The 24575-nt window shown below is 32.0% G+C and overlaps 2 protein-coding genes across 2 annotated transcripts in view; both read left to right on the top strand.

Annotated features, from left to right (window-relative positions):
• Window positions 1–24575, top strand: part of LOC143076841 (uncharacterized) — a 176985-nt gene that overhangs the window by 24722 nt on the left and 127688 nt on the right. The window lies entirely within an intron of this gene.
• LOC143074875 (ficolin-2-like) lies at window positions 1407–10987 on the top strand. The gene is made up of 4 exons (XM_076250100.1): window positions 1407–1536; window positions 3461–3557; window positions 6011–6181; window positions 10440–10987. Exons 1-4 carry the CDS (start codon window positions 1492–1494, stop codon window positions 10697–10699), a joined length of 573 nt encoding a protein of 190 aa, XP_076106215.1. The 5' UTR covers window positions 1407–1491; the 3' UTR covers window positions 10700–10987.

The raw sequence follows: 24575 nt of genomic DNA on the forward strand, positions 1-24575 counted from the left end.
GAATCATGTGGTGCTTGGTTTGGTCATGTTGCTCAATCTTTAGTTGTGTGTAAATCTTTTTTTCAGTCTGGATATCAGTTTGTCTTTTTAATCTTTCGACAGATAAACGTATATATTTTTTCCCTTTTCTATAAAAGTGTAAAAAGAGCGTTGTATGAATACAGCATTTTTATTTTTGTTCGTTTTTTTTTTCATCTTAATTATATTTATAGCATTTTCTTTGCTGTAATGACGAAATTACTCGACCTACATCAGTTGAATGTGTCACTGAATGACCAGGAATGACTGGAAACTTTGTTGAATTCTTTGCATATTATATTCTTACATTATAATTTGTTCGTCTTCATTTTTTAAATCTCTGAATCAATAAGAAAACACAGACAAGACTAACATGTTAACTTTATTATTAGATGCATGTTTTTTTATTAGTTGTTAGTGGCTTTGAAGTAGCTGTCAGTAACTGCAAATACTCTCAGATCAGTATTAGTGTCATTTTGTTGTTGGGCCATACAAGTACCCGGCCACGTCTATTCTGTGTTTTTGTTAGATCTATTTATATTTGTATCCATTAGATTAGTTAAACTTTTTTCAACTGATTTTGATAGTTCGTTCTCATGTTGTACTGTCCCAGGTAAGAGGTAGGGTATGGATCCCGCTAACATGTTAAACCCCGCCAAATTCTGTATATATGTGACTATCCAAAGTCAGGAGCCTGTAATTCAGTTGTTGTCGTTTTTTTATTTGTTACATATTTGTTTTTCGTTCATTTTGTGTACATTGAATAGGCCGTTAGTTTTTTTTGTTTGAATTTTTCATTTCGGGGCTTTTTATAGTTAACTATATGGTATGGGCTTTTTCAAAAGCTCAAACACATAAAACGAATGGAAAACATTGGTCATCTTCCTGAGTCGGTACTAGCATTTCCATGTGTAGGGGATGGATAAAACTTGGTTTTATAGCTTGTTGAACACCTCAGTTGAATACTTGTTGATTAGAGTTTTCATAATATCGACAACAATATGCAAACAAATGCATTCGGCGAATATTTTTTAAATTGGCATACAGCAGTCAATATTGTGTTATAGTTTTATTCAAAAAGACCCTCTACAGACAAACCTCATGTGCAAATCAAGGTAAAACAAACTAAAGAAATGAACTCAAAACAGGATACGTATCTCTTTCGGTGCATTCATCAACACCTGCAATCATGCAAATTAAGACTCTGCCGAAATGAAATCACAGTGAATATAGAAAATTATTCGGTCGTCCGAAGTCCTAAAATTACACTGGGAAATCTAAAAGGTTTGTTTTAAACATTTTAAATCTGAAGCCTGGTGAATGACATGAAACTAATTGCAGCATTAATAAACATATGCCAATAAAGAATATTTCTTTTTTACAGTTTCGTCTCACATTTTAAGGGATTGTAGCGATCTTCAACCTGGACACTATGACGGTATCTATAAAATACAACCTGAAAATGGACCGGAAATGAATGTGTATTGCGACATGACCACAGATGGCGGAGGATGGACAGTATGTTACTTTTCTTCTTTTCTTTCTTTTTTAACAACAAATAAATATTCTTTATTCCTCAGATTGCTTTTTACAATTAACTCCATTGTTCAAGCTTCAATAAGGTATCCCTGTGAAATTCTTTCTGAGTATCCAGGAAAATACACAGAATATGTTTCTTTTCAGGTTTTATTTACATTTTTGGTGTCAAGATTTTTTTTCTACTCGTGAATGTGTTTATTGTTTTTTCTTGACAAATGATCACATAATTTATAAAGGAAGAGGGCGTTTTTTTTTTCTTTTATTATTATGAATGATATTTTAAAAATGTATTTGATTGTTATTTTTGTATGTGTTTAACTTTAGATATGTTAGAATAGAAACAATAAAAGAAAACTTTAACTTTTTATTCGAGACTCACTGATGGTGCTATAAGCCCAGTGTATTTGAGTTTTCTTAACATGCAAACACATTGATGGTCTCATTCATATTCTCTGCATTTAAGTCTTATTCCTATTTCAAATAAGTTTTTATGATACTTATTTGAAATCAATTTATTATTTTTAATCTTTCATTATGCACTGTTATATTTTATTTCATTATAATATTTCGGTAATAGTTTATTTAAATCTAAAGGAAGAATAGACAAAATGAGAATCATCCCCATTTACAAGGAAACCTAAAACATTGTAGATACTTTTAGGTTTGTATTCAATCAAGGTAAAAATACAAAATAAACAAAATCACTCAAATCATTTAGGAAGCAAAACTTTACCACCTGGTTTTATATCAATTATAGATATCAAAGTTCACTGATCAAGCTGATTTAAAAATTTACCTAGCACCGGATTAAATACAAAAAAAGCTTTCGTGAAATAAATTACGATGTCGAACAATGTTCTAGGGATAACATAGGGCTAACACTTCAATTGTGTAGGATTCTGACAAATTTTGTTCGGACATTTCAAAAAAAAAAATTTTTAAAAATCCTATGATATTTGAATATAAAAATCATTGGTATTGTCTACAAATACGAAGTATAAAATCACTACTCAATTATTTCTTTCATAAACAGTTAGTGCCCTACCTACCTACAAAGGTCACTATTGTGTATGTGGCATGGTAGTATTTCATGGGACAGAACTCGAGGGTTAATGATAGCTTCTTCTTTTTTTTTTACAATTTTCACCATTTCTAACACTGCCCAAAATTCTACATACACATCTAACCGAAGTGTTTTCAATATAATGTTCAAACATGAAGTTATACATGTTTTATGGCTGTTTACTTTTTCTGCTATCTTTATAAACCTAAGTCCACTAGTGCCTATCTTTATAAACCTAAGTCCACTAGTGCCTATCTTTATAAACCTAAGTCCACTAGTGCCTATCTTTATAAACCTAAGTCCACTAGTGCCTATCTTTATAAATTAAAGTCCACTAGTGCCTATCTTTATAAACCAAAGTCCACTAGTGCCTATCTTTATAAACCTAAGTCCACTAGTGCCTATCTTTATAAACCTAAGTCCACTAGTGCGTTTAGGTATTTTATCATGTAGTGAATACAAAGTAATCAAAAAAATCAAAAAAATCATCTTCACTGGTATGTAAAATTGTTCATATTTTTCTTCCAATGATCCATATCTAAGCTGGGAAAGAATATTGAGTAGATACTGTATTTTTGTCTAATCAGATGCATTGACTTAAGTAAGACTGGTCCTCTATTCATTATATGTTTGGCTCAGTCAGATTGATGACAAAGGTATATATGATACCCGTATGTTGCCAGGGAGAGGACCAGCCTATGACTTAAGTACGATACACAAAAGAGAAACCTAAATTTCGGATTGTAAATACTACCATGCCACCTAACAAACTTATTTCGTATCAACATTATCACTGTGTTATTCAATACATACACGTTAATAATGAAACATTGTTCTCAGGTATTACAGAGAAGATTGAATGGAGAAATTGAATTTATGATGAATTGGAGGATTTTTAAAGAGGGATTTGGACACGTCTATTCGGAGTATTGGCTAGGTATGTTTTTTAATATTAGACATGTTCACCATAAGCTGATACCGAAACCGAAACCGAAACCGAAAGTAGAAGTGAGGCAAATGATAAATGTTTATAATGTTAATTGACTCAATCATTTTACGCAATAATGTTGTTTGAAATTTCAATACACTAGATGGAGTATCACTTCAAATATTCAATTAACTTGAAACTATCAAAAAAGCTTAGTTAAATTCAAATATAATTTAATACACTAATGCAAATAATATACAAAAGAGGGACGAAAGATACCAAACTTAAGATGTTGATACTCTTTATCTTTGATATACATTAATCATAAAGCAGGTTTCGTCGTAGAGATAGAGCTGTGCATAGTTTTACAGTAGGTACAATACCGTTCCGACTATGTCTTTAAAGAGAACCTATCATTTTATAAATTTTCGTTCGTCTTAAGGAATTTTCTAAATAAACTCTTCTAGCACATATCTTTTCATTGACATACTTGTGTTGATCGCGGATTATTGCAATTTTGATTGCGTAGCAGCCTTACAGTATATGGTGTTGCAACATGATGTTCATATGGATATATGATATCGCCAAGCATCCATCAACCTGAAATTTATCGTGTTATTGTTATGGCATAGATGTATCTTATTTTCCTTCCTGTGTCCATTTTTATTTATGTATGAATAGTTTATAAGAAGATGTCCAAAATAAAACACTGCCTGGGTTTTGGTTGAACGATTTATTTTAAGAGAGGTGACATAAAAAAAAGGAAAGGAGATGGAGTATGAAGATGAAGATGAAAAAAAGAAAGAAAAAAAAAGAAAATGGAGAGAGAAAACATTGTTGAAAGTAGTTTTGCCAAAAGCACACAAGCTTTTTGGATCGTCCTCTTATGATACAGATTACATGTAACAGTAGTCATACAATTATACTGAAATAAAAATGTTTGCCTTTATAATTACTCGTTTTGATTTCATATGAAAATTAAGGGTTATCTTTATAATTTTATATCACTTTTATATAGTCGGAACGATATTACATGTATTCTAGAACTATGTACAGTTCTTTCCCTTCGTCAAAACTAGCTTCTTGATTAATGCACATCATAAATAAATTTTTAACATGCATTAGATGTATTTCACGTTTCGTTTTTAATATATTCGTATAAATTGTTGAATTGAAGTGATATTCCATCTAGTGCATTCATGTTCCAAGTATATAATGAAGTAAAATGGTTAGGTAAGTTAAACATTATAAAATTTTACCATTTACCGCACTACTATTTTTGGTTTCAGTTTCCGTTTCGTTTTCGGTATCGGTATCGGCTTATGGTAAACATGTATATATTACTTGTTTTTTTATTATTCATGGTACTATAACACTAATGACAGTTGATCAGAAGAAAATAATAATAGAAAAAAATGGAAAATAAACGAACATTTTTCTGATCTCACCGAAACTAAAATTTCTGTATCAGGTAGTTTTTTAAGATGCCAAAAGAAAAATTGAAATTACTGCTCTTTCTACATATGCCTTACTTCATGTTGATTGAATTTGTCCCTGTGTTAGGTAATGACGGTACTCGTGTGTACAAAATGTTTACATGGTGTGGTCTCTTATTTTCTACAAGAGACTGAATGATGCACTCTATTGAAAGAATCAAAACGTTTTTGAGTTGGGTACACTAGACAAATTTTCGACGAGGTTTAGAACTTGACACTTTATTATCAGTTTAATAAATGACAATAGTTAGATACGAATATAATGCTTAATTCCTATGCTACAGAGAATTATTATAGTTAATGATACAACGCTCAAAGTACTCGTTCTACTGATATTATAAAAATCTTAAAATTATTTCTTCGTTTATTAAAATTTATGACTTTCCAGTACTTTCAAATAGATTACATCCAGCAACGTCACGATTTTTTGTAATGCTCAAGTAAATCAATAAAGCACAGAAAGTATCTTAAAGTCATCACACAAAGTGGTTGACCGATAAAATATCCATATATCTAATCTCACTGGCGACATGATTTCACAGTCTTAATTTTTTAGATACAAGAATAGTTCTCTATTCTGTCGCTTCATCGATTGTGTCCTAATCCCGGTTGTCATTTGATTGTGTTTTGATTTTTGGTGTTTAGATTTTCACTAAAATGTAAGTTTTCTCTTATCCACGAAATTTGGTACCCACGAAAATAAATGAGTCCATGTCAATACAATATATCTCTAAATGTTGCAAAACAACTCGAAAATAAGATAAAAAGTTTTGGATTGACAGGAAATGAATATATCTCAGAAAAACATCTGTACTCAGTCATTTGTCAGTGGTTTTGTTTTCAAGACGATTTCTGTGTTTTCTTTTCTGGTGTATGTGTATGAATTATTCATTATCTTATAATTTCGCTTATCAATCTCAAATTTAACTTTTTATTTTCAATTACATAAGTTATGTTCTATTTAAGGAAACGACAATATACATGCTATTGTAAGACAGTCCGGAAGATCATACAAAGTACGAATTGATTTGGAAGATTTTGAAGGCGTTCCAGCCTTCGCTGTGTACTCTGATTTTTATGTTGAAAGCGAAGAAACCAACTACACACTTTGTTTAGGCCAATACAGTGGAAATGCAGGTACATGTTATAACTACAAATGTAAATATCGTTTCAGGTAAAAAAATAAAATAAAAAAAAGACTCATATAAATTTTCATTCTATCCAAGGTCAATCATCCAATGGAACCTTTTAACAGTGACTGCTGTCCAATGAACCACAGTGGAAGCCTTCAGAGAAACTGATTCCTACATCTTTTCTCAACCAATACTACACCATGTAATTGTAACACATTTATAATTATTATTTCTTTCTTTATTTTTTTTATGTAAATATTGAATTGTAAATTTCACCCACGCATGCACGGCACATAGTCATCAATATTATGATGGAGTGCGGAAACTGAAAGAAATAAAAGTAGAGAAGCTAAAAAAAAAACCGGATTAAACACAAGTAAAAACTCATAAACAATAAAACGATATATTAGTGAAGTCTCTACTACAATATATCATAATTTATACAAATGTAAGATAGTATACAATGTATTATATATACAACATTGATATAACAATCTGATCTTAAATACAGAAACAGAACGACAAAATTAATGAAGTGAGTTCACTTATGTATAATATTACACCATGAGGAACCTTTAAGATCTCTATAAAAAAACCTTTAACAATTGTATGACAATTTTCATATATGTGTCATAAGAAAATGTTTCCTTTCCTGATATCAAGAGCTCTATATCCAGATTGCAAAATTCGGGAACCTAGCTGACATCAACTAACATGGTATCTTGTCGTTTTAATAAAATAGAATACTATTGATTAATTATTATTTGATGGATACCAATTTTCGCGGCTTTCGTGAGTACAGGTGAACTACGAAATTAAATGTTCAACGAATAACAACTTTGCAATAGGCTTGTATGCAAACTTAGTCAAAACCAAGAAATCAAATATCGAAAAAAAAACTAAAATTGGTACCCACGAAAATTAATGAATCCACAGTATGTTAATCCCCGAGGATATTATCTGCTCAGAAGTCAGTGGTTCGGTACTGACATGATTTATAACATTAACTTATCTAAAATTTCCCATTCATAAATTGAAAACATATATTAAGAAACTAAGGTTATAACTCTCTGAAGCTATGTCGACCTTACATAAATTTAGCGACTCTGTTTTGGTCTTTTTTGTGATATGTCTCGGAACGTTGCAACTGGGTTCAAAATGAAGAGGTTTGAACTTTCCTAATACTGTGGATTCATTATTATTCGTTGGATACCAATTTTCGTGGATTTCGTGGGAACCGGTGAACCACGAAATTAAATGTTCAACGGATACCAAATTTTCAACAAAACCACGAAATTAACTATTCACGAACATGGTTGTTTTCCTTAATCCACGAAAATTGGTACCCACGAAAATAAATGAATCTACAGTAAAGGTAAATTTTAAGGCACGAAATTTTAGTATTTATCACATTTACAGAAAAAACGGAAAATATATCCAATATCCGATCCACACATGATGTTGAATGAGATATGATATTAGCTCTTAACAAAATGAGAGTACACTTGTAATGTGCTTTTCAAAATTCCAAATGTCAAATTTGCAGTAGGTGAAAAATGGAGGAAAATTATAAAATTAGACCTTTATCAAATCATTTCATTTCTTTTAAATTATATTTATACCAAAATGATATTGATGTTTTATGTGCTAACCTAAATTAATTGCAAGTTGCAGGTGCCACAGAAATGAAAACAAATGTGTCTTTTCTTTTGTTAATGACAACCATCTTCTTATGCTAGGATCTCAATCAAAATATACACCGTCCGTCAAAAGTTAAGCACCACCGAAATACAACTAGCAATATGTTTTTAACTATTGCGAAAAATATATAAATGTTTGGTGTTATGAATTGCCTTAAACATGCACTAAGAAAATGCATTAAGACCAAAAAGATTGAACTCCGATAAACCAGCTGTCAAGCAACTATTTTTTAAAGGGCATCTGTACGTTTAGAAATACACTGTTTTGTACCTTTGAATCACCTTCCTACTCTCCACTATACAGGTGAAATTTGACCTTCATCAAATCATAATGCAATATGGCAAAGTGTAAGTTATCTGTTGCTGTACGTTGGCAAGCAATTGGCATGTCAAATGCCGGAAGGAAAACTAGGAGCATTGATTACCATTTCAATGTTAATCAAACCGTCATTGTCAGACTTTTACTACGTCATGTTGACACAGGAACTATAAATGATAGACCAAAGTCCAGAAGACCGCGTTTAACTGCCCGTCACTGCTTATTTTTCATGCTAAAACCCACCCACTAACCCCTGTCCCGCAGCTTTTATACCACTGACATGCAGGTGATCGTGTTAGTATTCGAACATTGGTCCGTCGACTTCAAAGAGGTATCCGAAAAGCACGTGGTGTTGTCAAGAGACATGTGCTAACAAACAGGCATTTTACAGTCAGGTGTCGATGAGATAATGACTGTCGATGCTTGAACATGAGAAGCTGTTAAAAAACTTTATTCTTCAGATTAGATACGGTTTCTGTTACAAACAGTTGACGCCAAAAACAAATGTGGCGGGAAAATAAAATGGCCTATGACCAAAACAGCATTTGCCCAACGATTGCATTTGGTGCTGGTGGTGTTACAGTTTGGGATTGTTTCTTATGACGTTGTAAGCTGGGTATGCAGGGTAACATAAACGGACAGACATACAGGAATTTGGTGCTTAGTAACATTGTAGTCCCTCATCTTAATAATTATCCACTTGCGTCAACATGGTCAATGCCCGTGTACATATACGACAACGCTAGATCACACAGGTCAAGGATTGTAACCGAGTCCAAAGAGGAAGAAGTCATTGACACTATCTTTCGGCCTTCCATGTCTCCATACATTAACCCTATTGAACATGTGTGATGCCAATGGCAGAAATCTCAATCGCAGAGATCTACCTTTACAAAATCTAAGGGATTTTAGAGTGGCAATTGTTGATGAATGGAATAGATTTATTCAACCAAAGTTCAGAAGGCTTGAACAGAGTATGAGACGCCGTGCTATGGAACTGTACCGGAAGAGAGATTCTTATTCATGCTATTTACTCAAATATTGACGTTAAATTTGACAAACATACCAAAGAGTATTTGTAGAAAATTTGAATGATATTGAGTGATTAATTGTTGTTAAAGCATAGTAAAATTTAAATTCTGTTTCTGATTTGTGTAATTGACACTATTTCTATGAACGAAAAAAATAAATGCATAGAACCTTTATAAGTGACCAGAATTAAATTTGTGGTTTGTTTATGGTATATGTTAGCAAAATTGCTACATGAATGTTTTCTCTTTTTCGAAGAATAATTGATTTTTTGAAATTAAAAGAATTGGATGCAATAACAATAGGTGGTATTCACTTTTAGCGGACTGTATTATTTTTTTGTTACAATATGCAGGTCTGTATTTTAATTTTTGGTGTTAAAGATGGGGTATTTGTTTTTTGTTTTGAAAACAATTGATAAATTTGTGGGAAAAAAACCATCTTTATGTGTTCAGTTTTTAACGAAACATGATGTATAGATATATTTATTTATTCTTATCAGTTAGCTGTGTCCAAATTTTTTTAGATGCGAAACATTAACGAATTTGCCACCAGGTGCATTGTGGTTTGTATTAAGCAAAAGTTAAGATCTGTAGGTAAGACATTCGGGATTAATTCCTTTTTTCTAAGCTTAAGAAAATTTATTATTCACGTATTTATTTGCTTTGCGTGTATGATTATTTCTTTTTTTTTGTATGAGTCTCACATACTACATTAGAAGGGCTCTTACTGTTAGTTCTCATGCATTAAAATAATTGTCCTTTTTGACAGACAATACATTTGATTTCACTTGCATGATATATTTCACTTCTGTTTTAAAAATAACTTTTTAGGAAATGTAGTTAAAAATATGCCAGAATTTTGCCTATAAACCTCAAAAGGAGTAGAAAGCGTAGGGTCCTTTTTAACATGCAGTATAGCTGAAGACAAGGGACTCTTGATTTATTTCTATAAATATATATATATAAATAGATTTTTAATTTGATATGTTTTATGAATATGTTTTCCTATGGTTTTGTTTTTGAAATGTCTTTTGTGTATGTTTGCATTCATTTAATTTGTCACAAACTTAATGTTCAGAGTTTATATGACATAAATATTTGAATTTGAATTTAAAACATCTTGTAAGGTTTATATTTTGATAATGTTATGTGTAATTGTGCCGTTTATTGTCACAATTGACGCTTATTAAGATGTTGTTAATTCTATTTTAGGTGATGCAATGGTGGATGTCGATAAGGACAGTCTTAGCGGTATGATGTTTAGTACATGGGATCGTGATAATGACAAAAGCCATCTTCACTGTTCATATCTGAAGGGTAGCGCCTGGTGGTTTAATGACTGTTCACGTGCTAACATCAACGGACTTTATACTGGACATGTTTACCTTGCTCCGGATCGGACTGTACATTGGAAAACATGGCAGCTAAATAATGCATTGAAAAAGACTGAAATGAAAATTAAACCAATATAAATAGTTGGCATGTATACGTAAAAGGTTCCACTGTAAAACTTGTTGTCTTGTATTCGTACAAGGTTCCACTGTAAAACTTAATGTCTTAGGCGTAAACAACACCTTTGTCAATAGATATCTAACTTTGTTGCATTTGGTTTTAAATATATGATATTGATTTAATCATGTTAATAGTAATTTTGACCAGAATCTAACTGCAATATCTGTTGTATTGTTTGAACTTACACACCATCGTCAATATACGTTGTGTTATTTTTATGTATAGTTTCAATGCACTTGTTTTGTTCGTCATTAAAATATGTTTTTAATTTTGTGTTTGTGACATGTCAAAAACTCTCGGGTTAAAAGCCAGATCGATGACGAGAAAGGTAGACTATCCCGAACATTCTTGTCGATTGAGTCAGACCAGTCTCTCGATCACGTAATTTGTCTTGATCGGGCTTGATCGAGTTGATCGGCAGTGTGAACCTAGCTTTAAGTGAAGCTTAACAAAGAAAAATCGATATTACTATTTTGAACTCATTGATGCTTTTGATATTTATTTATAAACATATACACTTGGTACGATCAAGATGTCGTATAAACCTGTTTTATCAGGTATTAATTCAGCTGTCCCAGAACTGAGTAAATTCGGAAATAAAAATGTAGCCAAATTTGGAAAAGTTGAAGACATTGGAGCTGCGAAATCTGCTTATAATGTCAGTGGATGTAGTAAAGGTGGAAAAGGATCAGGAAGTAGCAGTGATGACGATGATATAGCTAAAGTTTTATTACAAGTATGAACCACATCATAGTCAATATAATGGAATGTGATGCGATTTTCATACATGTGAGAGGTTTAGCAAGCTATAAAAATCCGGTTTGGTCCATCATTTTCGACATAAGAATATGCTTGTACCATATCAGGAATATCACAGTTGTTATCCATTCGTTTGATGTGTTTGAACTTTTGATTTTTGCCATTTGATTAGGAATTTTCCGTTTTTGAATCTTATCCCGATAAATACAAACATCTTTCATAGCTAAGATGAAAATGGGATCTTGGCAACTACAGTGAAAATAACAACAAAAGTAGATTTCTCAATTTTTCTCATACTTAGAAGAGGTTCTGCAGTAAGATAGCTTTGTTTGTATTCCATATTCCAGGTAAAGTAATATTTGTTTACTGTAAGGCATTCCTCACAATCACATAATGTTATGATTTTAATAACAAGTATATTACCCCATCAGATGGCATGGATGGAGCGTGTCATGACTATCTGAAGAAAATAAACTTTGAGAGTATTTCATTTTACCATTTAACAGGTTTTTTTCTACTTATTTTCTCCATAGGTTCTAACTTAAAGGTGAAAATGTAATTTTAAAACGTTTTATATCAGGGAGAGTAAACTCAACGATCTGACAGACAATGTATATTATACCAGTTTTTTTTCTATTTCTTTGTGAGTATGATCCGCACTTTATATAAAGTTAGCTACATTGCTTTGAAAAGGCAACACTCGTCTTTTGTCCACTTGTAGAGGCTATTTCTCTTTGCAAACACATCTTTAACAGCTAATCAAATTATCAAGTTATAGATCAGACTCATCTGCTGAGCTTGAATAAAAGACTTAAAAAGCCAAAGTAATAATGAATAGGAAAAAAGGGATAAGGAACTGCTAAAAATGCCACATTATGTAATAAACCACATCATTCAACGAGACCCGACTCACGCAAAAATAGAATAATTAGTTGGGGTCGTGTTGCTCAAACTTTGGATTTCAGTGTGGTGTTTAGTAGACCGTTTTACTTCTTGGTGGTTAGGTTGTTGCATTTTTGGGGTTTCATTATTTTTCTCTTGCTATCCTCTCCTTTTTTTAAATTGGAAAAGGTTATCATTATATGTACTGAATCCAAAATGACTGTCAGTTTCAGGACACAGGAGAAAAAAAAGTCGTTTGGATTTTCGGTTATCAGCAAAGAGATTTTTATTGTCGAAATGCGCATTTGGTGTAGTCAATTTGGTATTGTTAATGTTATAATTACATCTGAGTCAAAACGTTTTTTGGCGGACTAATAATCCATCAGGTTATCACTAGCCAAGTAGCGAGTACTTCGTTACTCCCACAAAAGTACAGATATTGTGTTATCAAAACTAACTGTTACAATATGTGTGCCACTAACTTAAATTAAGGAAGATATCTCATTCATGCCATGCTCTTATTTCTTGGACGGTTTTTGGCTATATATTTTGTCTTTTTTTTTTTATTAATAATCTCTTTACTTTGTAATCCTGGAGCTAATAAGTTTTCCAAGGGGTTTTCAAGTATGTTTTGCCTCTATCATCACTAAAGAGTCATCTGTTGTCCAAATGTGCATCTGGTGCAGAAGTATTTGCACCGTTAATTTGTTAAAGGATTTGTTAGGTTGAAGACATTTATCGCTTTTACCGCCAGAATCTGTGTAACGAATGAACCGATTGAATTTCGCATTTAGATATACATGCAGATGACTGGTTCAAAAAGATTAAAAAAGAATCACCAAGTATACAGAATCTAAAGATTACCGTACTTACTACCAGTCTAAAGATGGAACAGAATGGTATAGTAGGGATCATACCGGACAAGGTGGATCAAGAGTAAAGGAATACTGAAATACGGGGAAAACCCTGGAGCTAGAAGGTTTGCTGAATGGACGCGGAAGGCGAATACAGGGAAAACACGAATCAGGAAAACACCAGACTATTCATAACATTGAACCTAACACAATTGAATGAATGGAGACATTTATGCTTGCAATACGCACAAAATTGACAGAACGCTTTTAAAATCTACCTAAGAGTGCTTATCTACATTTTGTTTGTTATACATATGTTTACAGCATTTGCCTTCTATTTTTATGATCTTTTTGAAATCATTTTATCAAAGATTGACATTGAATATTTGATTATTTAAAATTCCATAGAACAGCAAATCGCTAAGGACGCATGAAGTTTATTATTTCTTTGATAATTTTTTACAAGTGATCGACATCGTCCAGTTTAAGACATTTTCTCAGGTTGTAAGCTATGAAGTAAGCACGATCACGTGACCATTATCTAATTTAAAATCATTGATTATGACAAGCGTTGGATCATTTGACCTAAAAAAAATGCCGATTGATATGATTTTGACCAACAAAATTTTAATAAACATGTTTTAAGGCTTATATTTATTAATTTAGTAAACGAACAGTGTCACGTTTCTTTTAACTTCAGATTTTGTGTATTTGTAATAACTCATTGATTAACTTGAAAGTTATCATGTTCATGGTGTTATTATAATAGAATATTTCTAAAGAATATTTTAACCCACAAAGGATATAGTTGTAAATTCATAACCATCTGAAACACGGTATAAATATCCCAACGAAAACATGTATAGCTCATTATAAACTAGTGATTGCATCCTAATGCTGACAAATTTTCTTTTATTGCATTTTTATAAATAATACAAAAATGAGAAGCAGTGTGTTAATACGGCATCTCTTTGTTTAGTATCAAAAACTTTTTTTTCAAGAGTATACAAGAATTTAGCCCGTGATGTTCAAGGTCTTTTTGAATTGATCTTTGCTATACATATGTTGTAGTTTTGCAAACATTATTGAGACAAATGTGAGGGGAAAGATGTTTAGTCTGCAGCTTTTGTTGATGTTGTTGTTGTTGTTGTTCTTGTTCTTCTTCTTCTTCTTCTTCTTCTTTTTCTTCTTCTTTACCGTGTTATATTCAGTCATTCTTCAAATAAAATTTAAACCACTATAGATATTTTTTTAAAAGAACACCAAGTTACAGAAAAGATATAGCACCTGCTAAATCCACATTGATTTTTTTTTAAAGTGTGGAAGCAAAATATAATTTGAAAGTCTTTCCGGCCGAAAATGAAATTATGTTTATAAAATCCAGATTTATACACAACTCTTAAGGAAGAAATAAGGTATAAACTAAAATTAAGTATCGACACAAAAATTATCATAAAAATACTAGAAGACAGACAATACATTCAACTTTTGACAAGAGCCCTTTTGAAAGTGCATACATGCATTTAAAACCAAAACAATGCAAATACTTTTAAATAACAATATACAATATTACACAGCCTGTAAGTACAAACAAAATAAACTGTATAAAACAAAGTTTTGAATCACTGAAACAAGTCCGCTGAACTTAACAGAAGATTTCATTAAAAGTAAAGTAGGGGCGCAACTTCTATGTGTTTCAAATCATTCAGCAGCATGATGGAACCCCCATGTCAGCTAAAAAATGTGTATTCCCGAAATATAATATATCATGGATATCACAACTTCGGTTGATCTTCAACTTCAATAGTAATGATGTGAATGCCCATGAGAAAACTATCGCATGTATCGTATCCACTTAAGTCTAAATAGCGTAGATTTAAGCAACTTTATGTCACAGTACTTTCTACGTTATTTAGACTCAAGTTGACACGATAGTTGAGAAAAATATGACATTTATCATTGCGTCATTGTAGACCTACCTTTCTCCTGCCTTCGATCCTATCTGGAACGTGCATAACCTAAACGGTTACAAGTCAAGACTATCTCAATTGTCAGGATTGGGAATAGCCTGATTAATGACTAAACAATAAAAATAAGTTGTGTACACTTTTAATAAATGTTCTTTATTTTTTAATCCATATCACTCCAGACAACTTTCAAACGCTCAAAAGATGTAGCAAACTGTTTACGTTTACTCCTGTTAATTTAGCACTTTACATTACTGACAGAAGACTCACGGACCAGTTAGTAGATAAAAGACAGATTACTGGTATTATTCATGCCGATTGATGCAGACAAAGGAATCGTCTTTTATATCCGTCTTTTTCCGCTTTCAAGACTTCTAAAAAACTTATCATAGATACCGGCAATGCAATTTGGTACACCAGACGCGTGTTCCGTTTACATTAGACTCACTTTGCTAGTCGAATCAACACATTTGGGATGATAAATGAAATACGAAGTTGTAGAGCATTAAACACTGACAATTCCAAAAGGTTGTAACAAATAAGTCTTACAATGTAAGCAATCATTCCTGAAGATAGCTTAACATTACCGTTTCGCAAAATTTAGCAATCTATACAAGGAAATTTATAGAAAATGAACATCATATCAAAGGTATTTCTTGTCACCAACGACTTCGAACAATCTTACTGTATGCAAAACAGATGGTTCGAACAAAAAGTACACGGAACACGATATTAATAAAATATTTGACTTGTTTACTGACACTATTTTTGCAATATTTTACGGACTTTATTGACTGGGATGTGTTCATACAATAGTTCCCTGGTCTCGATACAAGGAAATCCGTCTAATCAATAGATTTGAAGATTTGTTTCTCATTAATCATCGTAACAATATGAGTGCCTTTTGATAAACATGTCACCACACCAGGCCTTGCGGTCATAAAACTTTCGAGTCAGTTTTTTGAAACGAATATTTATTGTGTCATATAAAAAGATTTCTATTCAGCAGAAATGGAGAAAACCGGAAATGATGGATTGAATAAAGTAATCGCTAACAAGGGTTAATTAATTCAGGATAAAAAAAAATGCATGTTTCGTTTCGTTAATGATATATTGCGGTTATAGTCAAACAAGGTGTAAACCTTTTCATTCTTTACCATCAGCTTCCTTTAATTGTAAAATTTAGAAAGTTAATAACAAAAATACCTAAATCCAAGGAAAATTCAAAACGTAAAGTCCTTTATCAAATGGCAAAATCAAAAGCCTGAAACACATGAAACGACAGGAAAAAAACTGTCATATTCCTGACTTGGTACAGGCATTTCCTTGTGTAGAAATGGTGGATTACACCGGGTTTTAAAGCTAGCTAAACTTCTCACGTGTATGACAGTTGCATAGAATTTATGTATTAGATATTAACTGAAATGAAAAAGAAACTATTATATTAAATTGAATCTTTATTACATAACGTGTTCTTAGTTTGACGCGTCTTTCATTGATTGGATTTCAACAAGAACTTTAAATTGATATATTTATATATTATGATAATATATAAAATTGAATAATAGTATATAACATGTATAATTTAGTAAATTCACAGTCATTTGATTGAAGCAAAATGCATAAGAATCAATATCTTTCAAAAACTCAACCTATTAACGATTTTTCTTCTGGTTTTCTTTACATATAGATGACTGGTTTAAAAAGATAATTGACGAAGCACCTTGCATAAAAAAGTCTACGGACAAGCGTAAGTACTACCAGTCTAGAGATGGACAGAAATGGTACAGCAAAGACCGTGCTGGACATGGGGGACCGCAAACAAAGGTATATTGAAATATTGGACAAACCTTGGAACTAGAAGGTTCGTTTGACTGAAAAGGAAAATGAATGGAAGGGAAACATGAATCTGGAAAATACCAAATTATTTATAAAAAAGACCGTATCATAGTAACGAGAAAAAAAAATATAGACATTTCGACAAACACAACATTGGTAGAACAAATACTTGGAACAACAATGACCAATACGCCAATGGTTTTATCATGTTGATTTTATTTTATTTCAATGATTTATCTTAATTTTTAGTTAAAATGTTATTTAAGTAAAAATTTAAATTTCATTTATCTTTTAATCCCGGGTTAAAAATATTTATGAATAATTTTTCTCTCTTCTTCCGGAGAAAATCATTTTGACGATCGACCATATACAATGGAAATAAATATGTATTCATCCCGGGATTAAATGATAAATGATATTTTAATGTATTCTTAAATAACATTAAAAAACTTTACTTAAATTTTGAAATGACATTAGTAGTCTCCCTTGAATCTGTTAACGTCAAACTATTGTTAACGTCAAACTATTGTTAACGTCAATCAATAGTTTTATAACACTTATGTATACAAGTCATAGCTTAAACATATTTATTTATAGTGGATTGGGAAACAAGTTATTGCAACTTATATTAATTCCTTTCCACTTTGCGGTTGCGAATACTGCTTTGTAGCGGCGTTAGCCTGCTCTTTTGCGAAATCTACAAGGGTGTCTTTTACGTGCAAGAGATGTGGCTCTCTCTTAACACGGGAGTCATATTGCCTGAAGATCTGTGAAAGCGCTAGTAAATGTGATGAATTGAAACCGTTATTATCTTCCATTACCAGAATACGGATGTTACATAACTTTTCTTTATATATATATATATATTTGCGAAAGCAAATTTACAGATCTAACATTGTTGGATTGATGTTTAGACGAGTTGTATATACATTATGTACACAGCCATGTATCACCATCATTGATTGCGATCCGATGGATACATCTGTTGTAGAGTTGTCACTGACTCAGACGTACTTATAAATATAATTATTTTCTGTGACTGTATATTACATTAATTTGTAGGATCCTTTACTATAGATAATTTAGCTGATCTGTAACAATAACATCTTCATGCCTTATATATCATGTACTGTAGTACGCCGCTAGATTAAAACTGACGAGGAAAGGTAACACACGGCCAGCGAAAGCTCTTTTTTAGAGAGCCCAGGTGGTCGTGTGGTCTAGCGGGACGGCTGCAGTGCAGGCGATTTGGTGTCACGATATCACAGTAGCATGGGTTCGAATCCCGGCGAGGGAAGAACCAAAATTTCGCAAATTTACAGATCTAACATTGTTGGGTTGATGTTTAGACGAGTTGTATATACATTATGTACACAGCCATGTATCACCATCATTGATGGCGATCCGATGGATACATCTGTTGTAGAGTTGTCACTGACTCAGACGTACTTATAAATATAATTATTTTCTGTGACTGTATATTACATTAATTTGTAGGATCCTTTACTATAGATAATTTAGCTGATCTGTAAAAATAACATCTTCATGCCTTATATATCATGTACTGTAGTACGCCGCTAGATTAAAACTGACGAGGAAAGGTAACACACGGCCAACGAAAGCTCGTTTTTAGAGAGCCCAGGTGGTCGTGTGGTCTAGCGGGACGGTGCAGGCGATTTGGTGTCACGATATGACAGTAGCATGGGTTCGAATCCCGGCGAGGGAAGAACCAAAAATTTTCGAAAGCAAATTTACAGATCTAACATTGTTGGGTTGATGTTTAGACGAGTTGTATATATATATATAGTGTTGAATTTTGCATATGTTAGAAGGCTGCATTGTGACTTATGATGCTAATGTCCTTGTCTTTTATTTTCTGTTAATAAATTATAAGCAGCAAAAAATATTACAAATACTAACATAATGAAAGTCACCTATCGAGACTCAACTTGATACCTTTAATCAGTTTTCTTTTGTTTTTTGTTTTTTTGTAGACAAACAACGCCCACAATTACGTTTGAATGAAGTCTATAGACATATTCCAACAATTGAATCGTGCAATTTATCAACCTTACACCACTCAATAATAAAGAAAATAATTTAGTGCAAGGTTCGTTTCGAATGACATAAGTGAGTCAACAAAGACAAATAGCAAAATTAATGAAAAATGAAAGAGCATAAAAAGTATTTGTTTATCAGGGCCGAACAAAGACAAATAGCAAAATTAATGAAAAAGCATAAAAAGTATTTGTTTATCTGGAAACATATTTGAAATATCGTGCGGAGTTGATTCATGATATGCACTAAACGCATTTTGTTATTTGGAGACATTGGTAATAATGGCAGATTTCTGATAAAAAAATTATAATTTATTCACAACTTTCATGGACTCTGTACAATTTAATGCATGACATAATGTATAGACTTGTATATTATGTTGGCAGAATATTGTCTATTGATGCATTTTGTGTTTTTCGTCGATTGGTTGATTTCTTATCGGCGTATATCTCACTTCTGCTTTTATTGTCTTATCAAACACAAATTAATTAAAATAAATGGATTTTCTACCCCTAAAAAATAATTACAAAAATATAAAACAATAAACAATAAAAACAAAACAAAAATATAAAAAAAGATCAAAGAAAACAAAACTAATAAAAACAAGAACCAAAGACAATAGTGTAACAAGAAAGAATCATAAAACAATTAATAACAGTACCTGTGAAAATTAACGAAAAAGGAAAAGCCGTATTTGAATTAAAGGCTTGAATGGAAGTCTAAAATTATCTTACGAATATGAAACTTTGTTGCCGAAGAAAATGCCTGATGACGGATTTAGGATCTCATTACCATTCCGCAGCAGTTTAGATAAACTTTGGGTTCTGGTGGGGTTCATTTGTTCAGTCTTAATAGAAATGAGAAGATGTGGTATAATTGGCAATGAGGCAACTCTTTGCAATATAGCAAATGATGTGGAAGTAAGCTCTTATCGATCGCCGATGTATAAATGAGCAAAACCCATATTGAACAACAGGCATATCGAACAACAAACTATAAAAGACCCTGAGTGTTTTGGGAATTGGATTATCTTTTACGCAGTATTTTGCCATTGGCGTTTTTAGTTTTTCTTCTAACGATGAGTTTTTAATGATCCTTTGGTATTTTCCATCAATTTTCTTTAAGATAAAGAATAGTACGTATATAAAGGCAATAGTAATATACCGCTGTTCAAAAATTGATTTCACTTAAACAAATCCAGGTCACAAACCAAAACAGAGGGAAACACATCAACTATAAGAACAAAATAATGGAACAACAGAAACACTGAACTGCTACAAAAACAAACGCCAACATACATTGAAACGGACTAATTGATAACCACTGCAATATTCATGACTTGGTACAGGACATTTAAAAAAAAATGATGTGTTGAACCTTGTTTTATTTGAATACTGACGATAAAGTAAATATCTTGGTAATTAATTTAATGAAAAAAGTATGTTTAATCAATAGAATACATTTGCCCTTCCTTCCAAGCGTTACTTGAACTGCCTTCGACCTTGACCTTTAATTACCTTTCGTCAGTAATGGCCGATTAAACTCCTTTTTTTACAACCCTTAAGACAACGTCGATTCAAATACGCTCGTTATTAACCAACAAGAAAGGTTATAGCATTCTTTGAAATGAAAGTTGCTTATTTGTATCGCCAAATCGGGTTTATACAATTCATTGAAATGCGTTAGAATTATCAATAACAATATGTTTACTACGCTTTCTTCTTTTAATGAAAACCCTTATGGTTCATGTAGTCAATGGTTTTCACTTGGTAGTAGAGCTCATGCTTAAAATTAGTTAATGTTCCGAATGTACTAACTCCTCAGCAGTGTTCGATTGGAATTGGAACGTACAGTTAGTTATTTCGTATAGGGAGAGGCAAGATTTTTTATATAAGCTTAAGAACCATTTCAGTAACTCTCAGAGGGTTTGATAGAGGGCCAATTGTGATGGATTTCTTGTCCTATTAAATCCTCTTCGTTTACCACAGCCAAAAATTCCAAGCGCTCATTTCGGTTCACTCTTTTTCTTTTTTTTTCAGAGTTTGTATATTATTCTTATTGTTTTCGTCATAAAAGAAGATGTTCTACTGCATCAAGTCCTTGGTACTTCGTTATGTTACGAAATGATGCAAATATTGTGTATGGCATCTACGTTTGATTGTATTAATCATTTATTCGAATGTATCTTCTAAAACGAAGTGGTTGCGCTATCTTTACTGTAAAGATTGTTAATGTTGGACGAATGCGTAAATAATTGAACAGTGAATTAAAAACTCGAACGAATTAATCTATATTTCTTAAAACATTATTTTATTTTTTTAATTGTGTCAAACGTAGACATTTTAGATAAGTTGTATCAAATGACTTTTCTTGTAAATATTGAATTATCCATAGATAACTTTTCGTAAAAGTTTTTATGAAATTTATATGTATTATAATCTCATAGAATTTATCTTAGTCTACACACCGCGCTCTACGTGACATATCATGACTCCAAAAGGGGCGAAAACGGGGGCGTCGACAGGATCAAAAGATATATGCTCGCCGAAGTTGTTTTTTTTTCAAATATCTAACGTTCACCAGAAAATTATTAAGGAATGAATGCCGCTGATGAAACGCACGCTGTATGTACAAAATTGTTTGCCTTGTATCATTGATTAGGTAGCAAAGCTTATAAGAATTTGAATTATATTTGCCCCTCGACCTTCACTTTAAGGAGAGAAAAAATGTACTGGAAAAAAAAATTACGACAAATTCAGTTACTGCTGATTCATTTATTTTTGTGCATACTAATTTTCGCGGATTCCGGAAAACATTCATGTTTGTTGATTTTTAATATCATAGTTTTGCCGAAGTCTGCATATAAGCCTGTAGAAAATCTGTTTTTTGTTGAACATTTAATTTTGTGGGTCACCTGTACCCAAGAAAGCAACGAAAATTGGTATCCAACGAATACTAATGAATCCACAGTATGCCATAAGATTGTCAGTTAGGCAAATTTCTGTCTTGCTGTTTCACTAAAAAAAGTTCAATTGTTCAACCTACTCAAGTTTTATTATTAAGGAGATTATGCAAATCACTATGAAGATTTCTCAAATGCTGTACATGCTCTTTTCTTCAAAAAAAGGTACTGGATGATAAGTTAACATGAGAGGCGAAAAATAACAATAAAATTGAGAATGGAAATGGGGAATGTGCCAAAGAGACATCAACCCGACCATAGAAAATAACAACAGCAGAAGGTCACCAACAGGTCTTCAATGTAGCGAGAAATTCCCGCACCCGGAGGCGTCCTTCAACTGGCCCCTAAACAAATATATACTAGTTCAGTGATAATGAACGCCATACTAATTTTCAAATTGTACACAAGAAACTAAAATTAAAATAATACAAGACTAACAAAGGCCAGAGGCTCCTGACTTGGGACAGGCGCAAAAATACGGCGGGGTTTAACATGTTTGTGAGATCTCAACCCTCCCCCTATACCTCTAGCCAATGTAGAAAAGTAAACGCATAACAATACGCACATTAAAATTCAGTTCAAGAGAAGTCCGAGTCTGATGTCAGAAGATGTAACCAAAGAAAATAAACAAAATGACAATAATACATAAATAACAACAGACTACTAGCAGTTAACTATGCATATACAACCTTACGGTTAAAAAAAACAACCTACAACGTCATAGCAAAAACATATAAATGGCTTTGTAAAATGATTTTTTTTTATTTTGTTAACATTGGCATCTACGACATGACATCCTTCACTTAAAAGATGATATTTCTTCTGAAAACAACGCTGGAATTGAAGTTTCATCTGTTAAAGAATTGACCATAACATGGTTTGCATACAAGTAAACAAAAGAAACGATACAATCCAATGATTTTCCATATATACTAGCCAACAAAAGTTACGATACAATCTAAAGATTTTCCATATATACTAGTCAACAAAAGAAACGATACAATCCAATGATTTTCCATATAAACTAGTCAACAAAAGAAACGATACAATCCAATGATTTTCCATATATACTATAGTCAACAAAAGAAACGATACAATCCAATGATTTTCCATATATAATAGTCAACAAAAGAAACGATACAATCCAATGATTTTCCATATAAACTAGCCAACAAAAGAAACGATACAATCCAATGATTTTCCATATATAATAGTCAACAAAAGAAACGATACAATCCAATGATTTTCCATATAAACTAGTCAACAAAAGAAACGATACAATCCAATGATTTTCCATATATAATAGTCAACAAAAGAAACGATACAATCCAATGATTTTCCATATAAACTAGTCAACAAAAGAAACGATACAATCCAATGATTTTCCATATATAATAGTCAACAAAAGAAACGATACAATCCAATGATTTTCCATATAAACTAGCCAACAAAAGAAACGATACAATCCAATGATTTTCCATATATAATAGTCAACAAAAGAAACGATACAATCCAATGATTTTCCATATATACTAGCCAACAAAAGAAACGATACAATCCAATGATTTTCCATATATAATAGTCAACAAAAGAAACGATACAATCCAATGATTTTCCATATATACTAGCCAACAAAAGAAACGATACAATCCAATGATTTTCCATATATAATAGTCAACAAAAGAAACGATACAATCCAATGATTTTCCATATATAATAGTCAACAAAAGAAACGCTACAATCCAATGATTTTCCATATATACTAGCCAACAAAAGAAACGATACAATCCAATGATTTTCCATATATACTAGTCAACAAAAGAAACGATACAATCCAATGGTTTTCCATATATACTAGTCAACAAAAGAAACGCTACAATCTAAAGATTTTCCATATATAATAAAATTAGATAGTTTTATTACACTGTTCCAAGGTAAATAAATGCCCAATTGGTCTTATCTTTACACAGTGTTGGTTTTACCAAACAATTCTAAAATCGTTATAAGTACTCAAAATTAAAAACTTAAACATGGTCTGCTTCAACTGTTTAAATGCCTTTGCATATATTTGAATATTTTATTCACACCTTCGAAATTAAGTGCCGACTTTTGTCATCATTTTCCGCAAAATACATCTGACCCTTGTGTACAATAACACGGTATTTTCTCACTTTGCAATTTGGTCAGATTATTATAAGCATATGCATTTGCTTTGCAAGTGAATATTTTTCATTGTATAATTTAACAGTTTTTCCTTTTTATTATATTTAATGATAAATGGGAGTTCAAACTTGTGTATCGTTTCTTTTGTTGACTAGTATATAAATACTCTGATTTCACCATGTATCATCAGTTCACCGGATATAGGTACTAACCAAGCGGGCATGATCGATTTTGACCTTACACGGTAACGAAAATCTTTGTTTTGCTTTATCAATATTCAATGTAGTACATTTCTCAACATTTGAAATTCCTGCTCCCAAGTAATTTTCGCATCGATTTTTCCTATTCATAA

This window comes from Mytilus galloprovincialis, chromosome 5 (assembly GCF_965363235.1).
Source record: "Mytilus galloprovincialis chromosome 5, xbMytGall1.hap1.1, whole genome shotgun sequence".
NCBI lineage: Eukaryota > Metazoa > Mollusca > Bivalvia > Mytilida > Mytilidae > Mytilus > Mytilus galloprovincialis.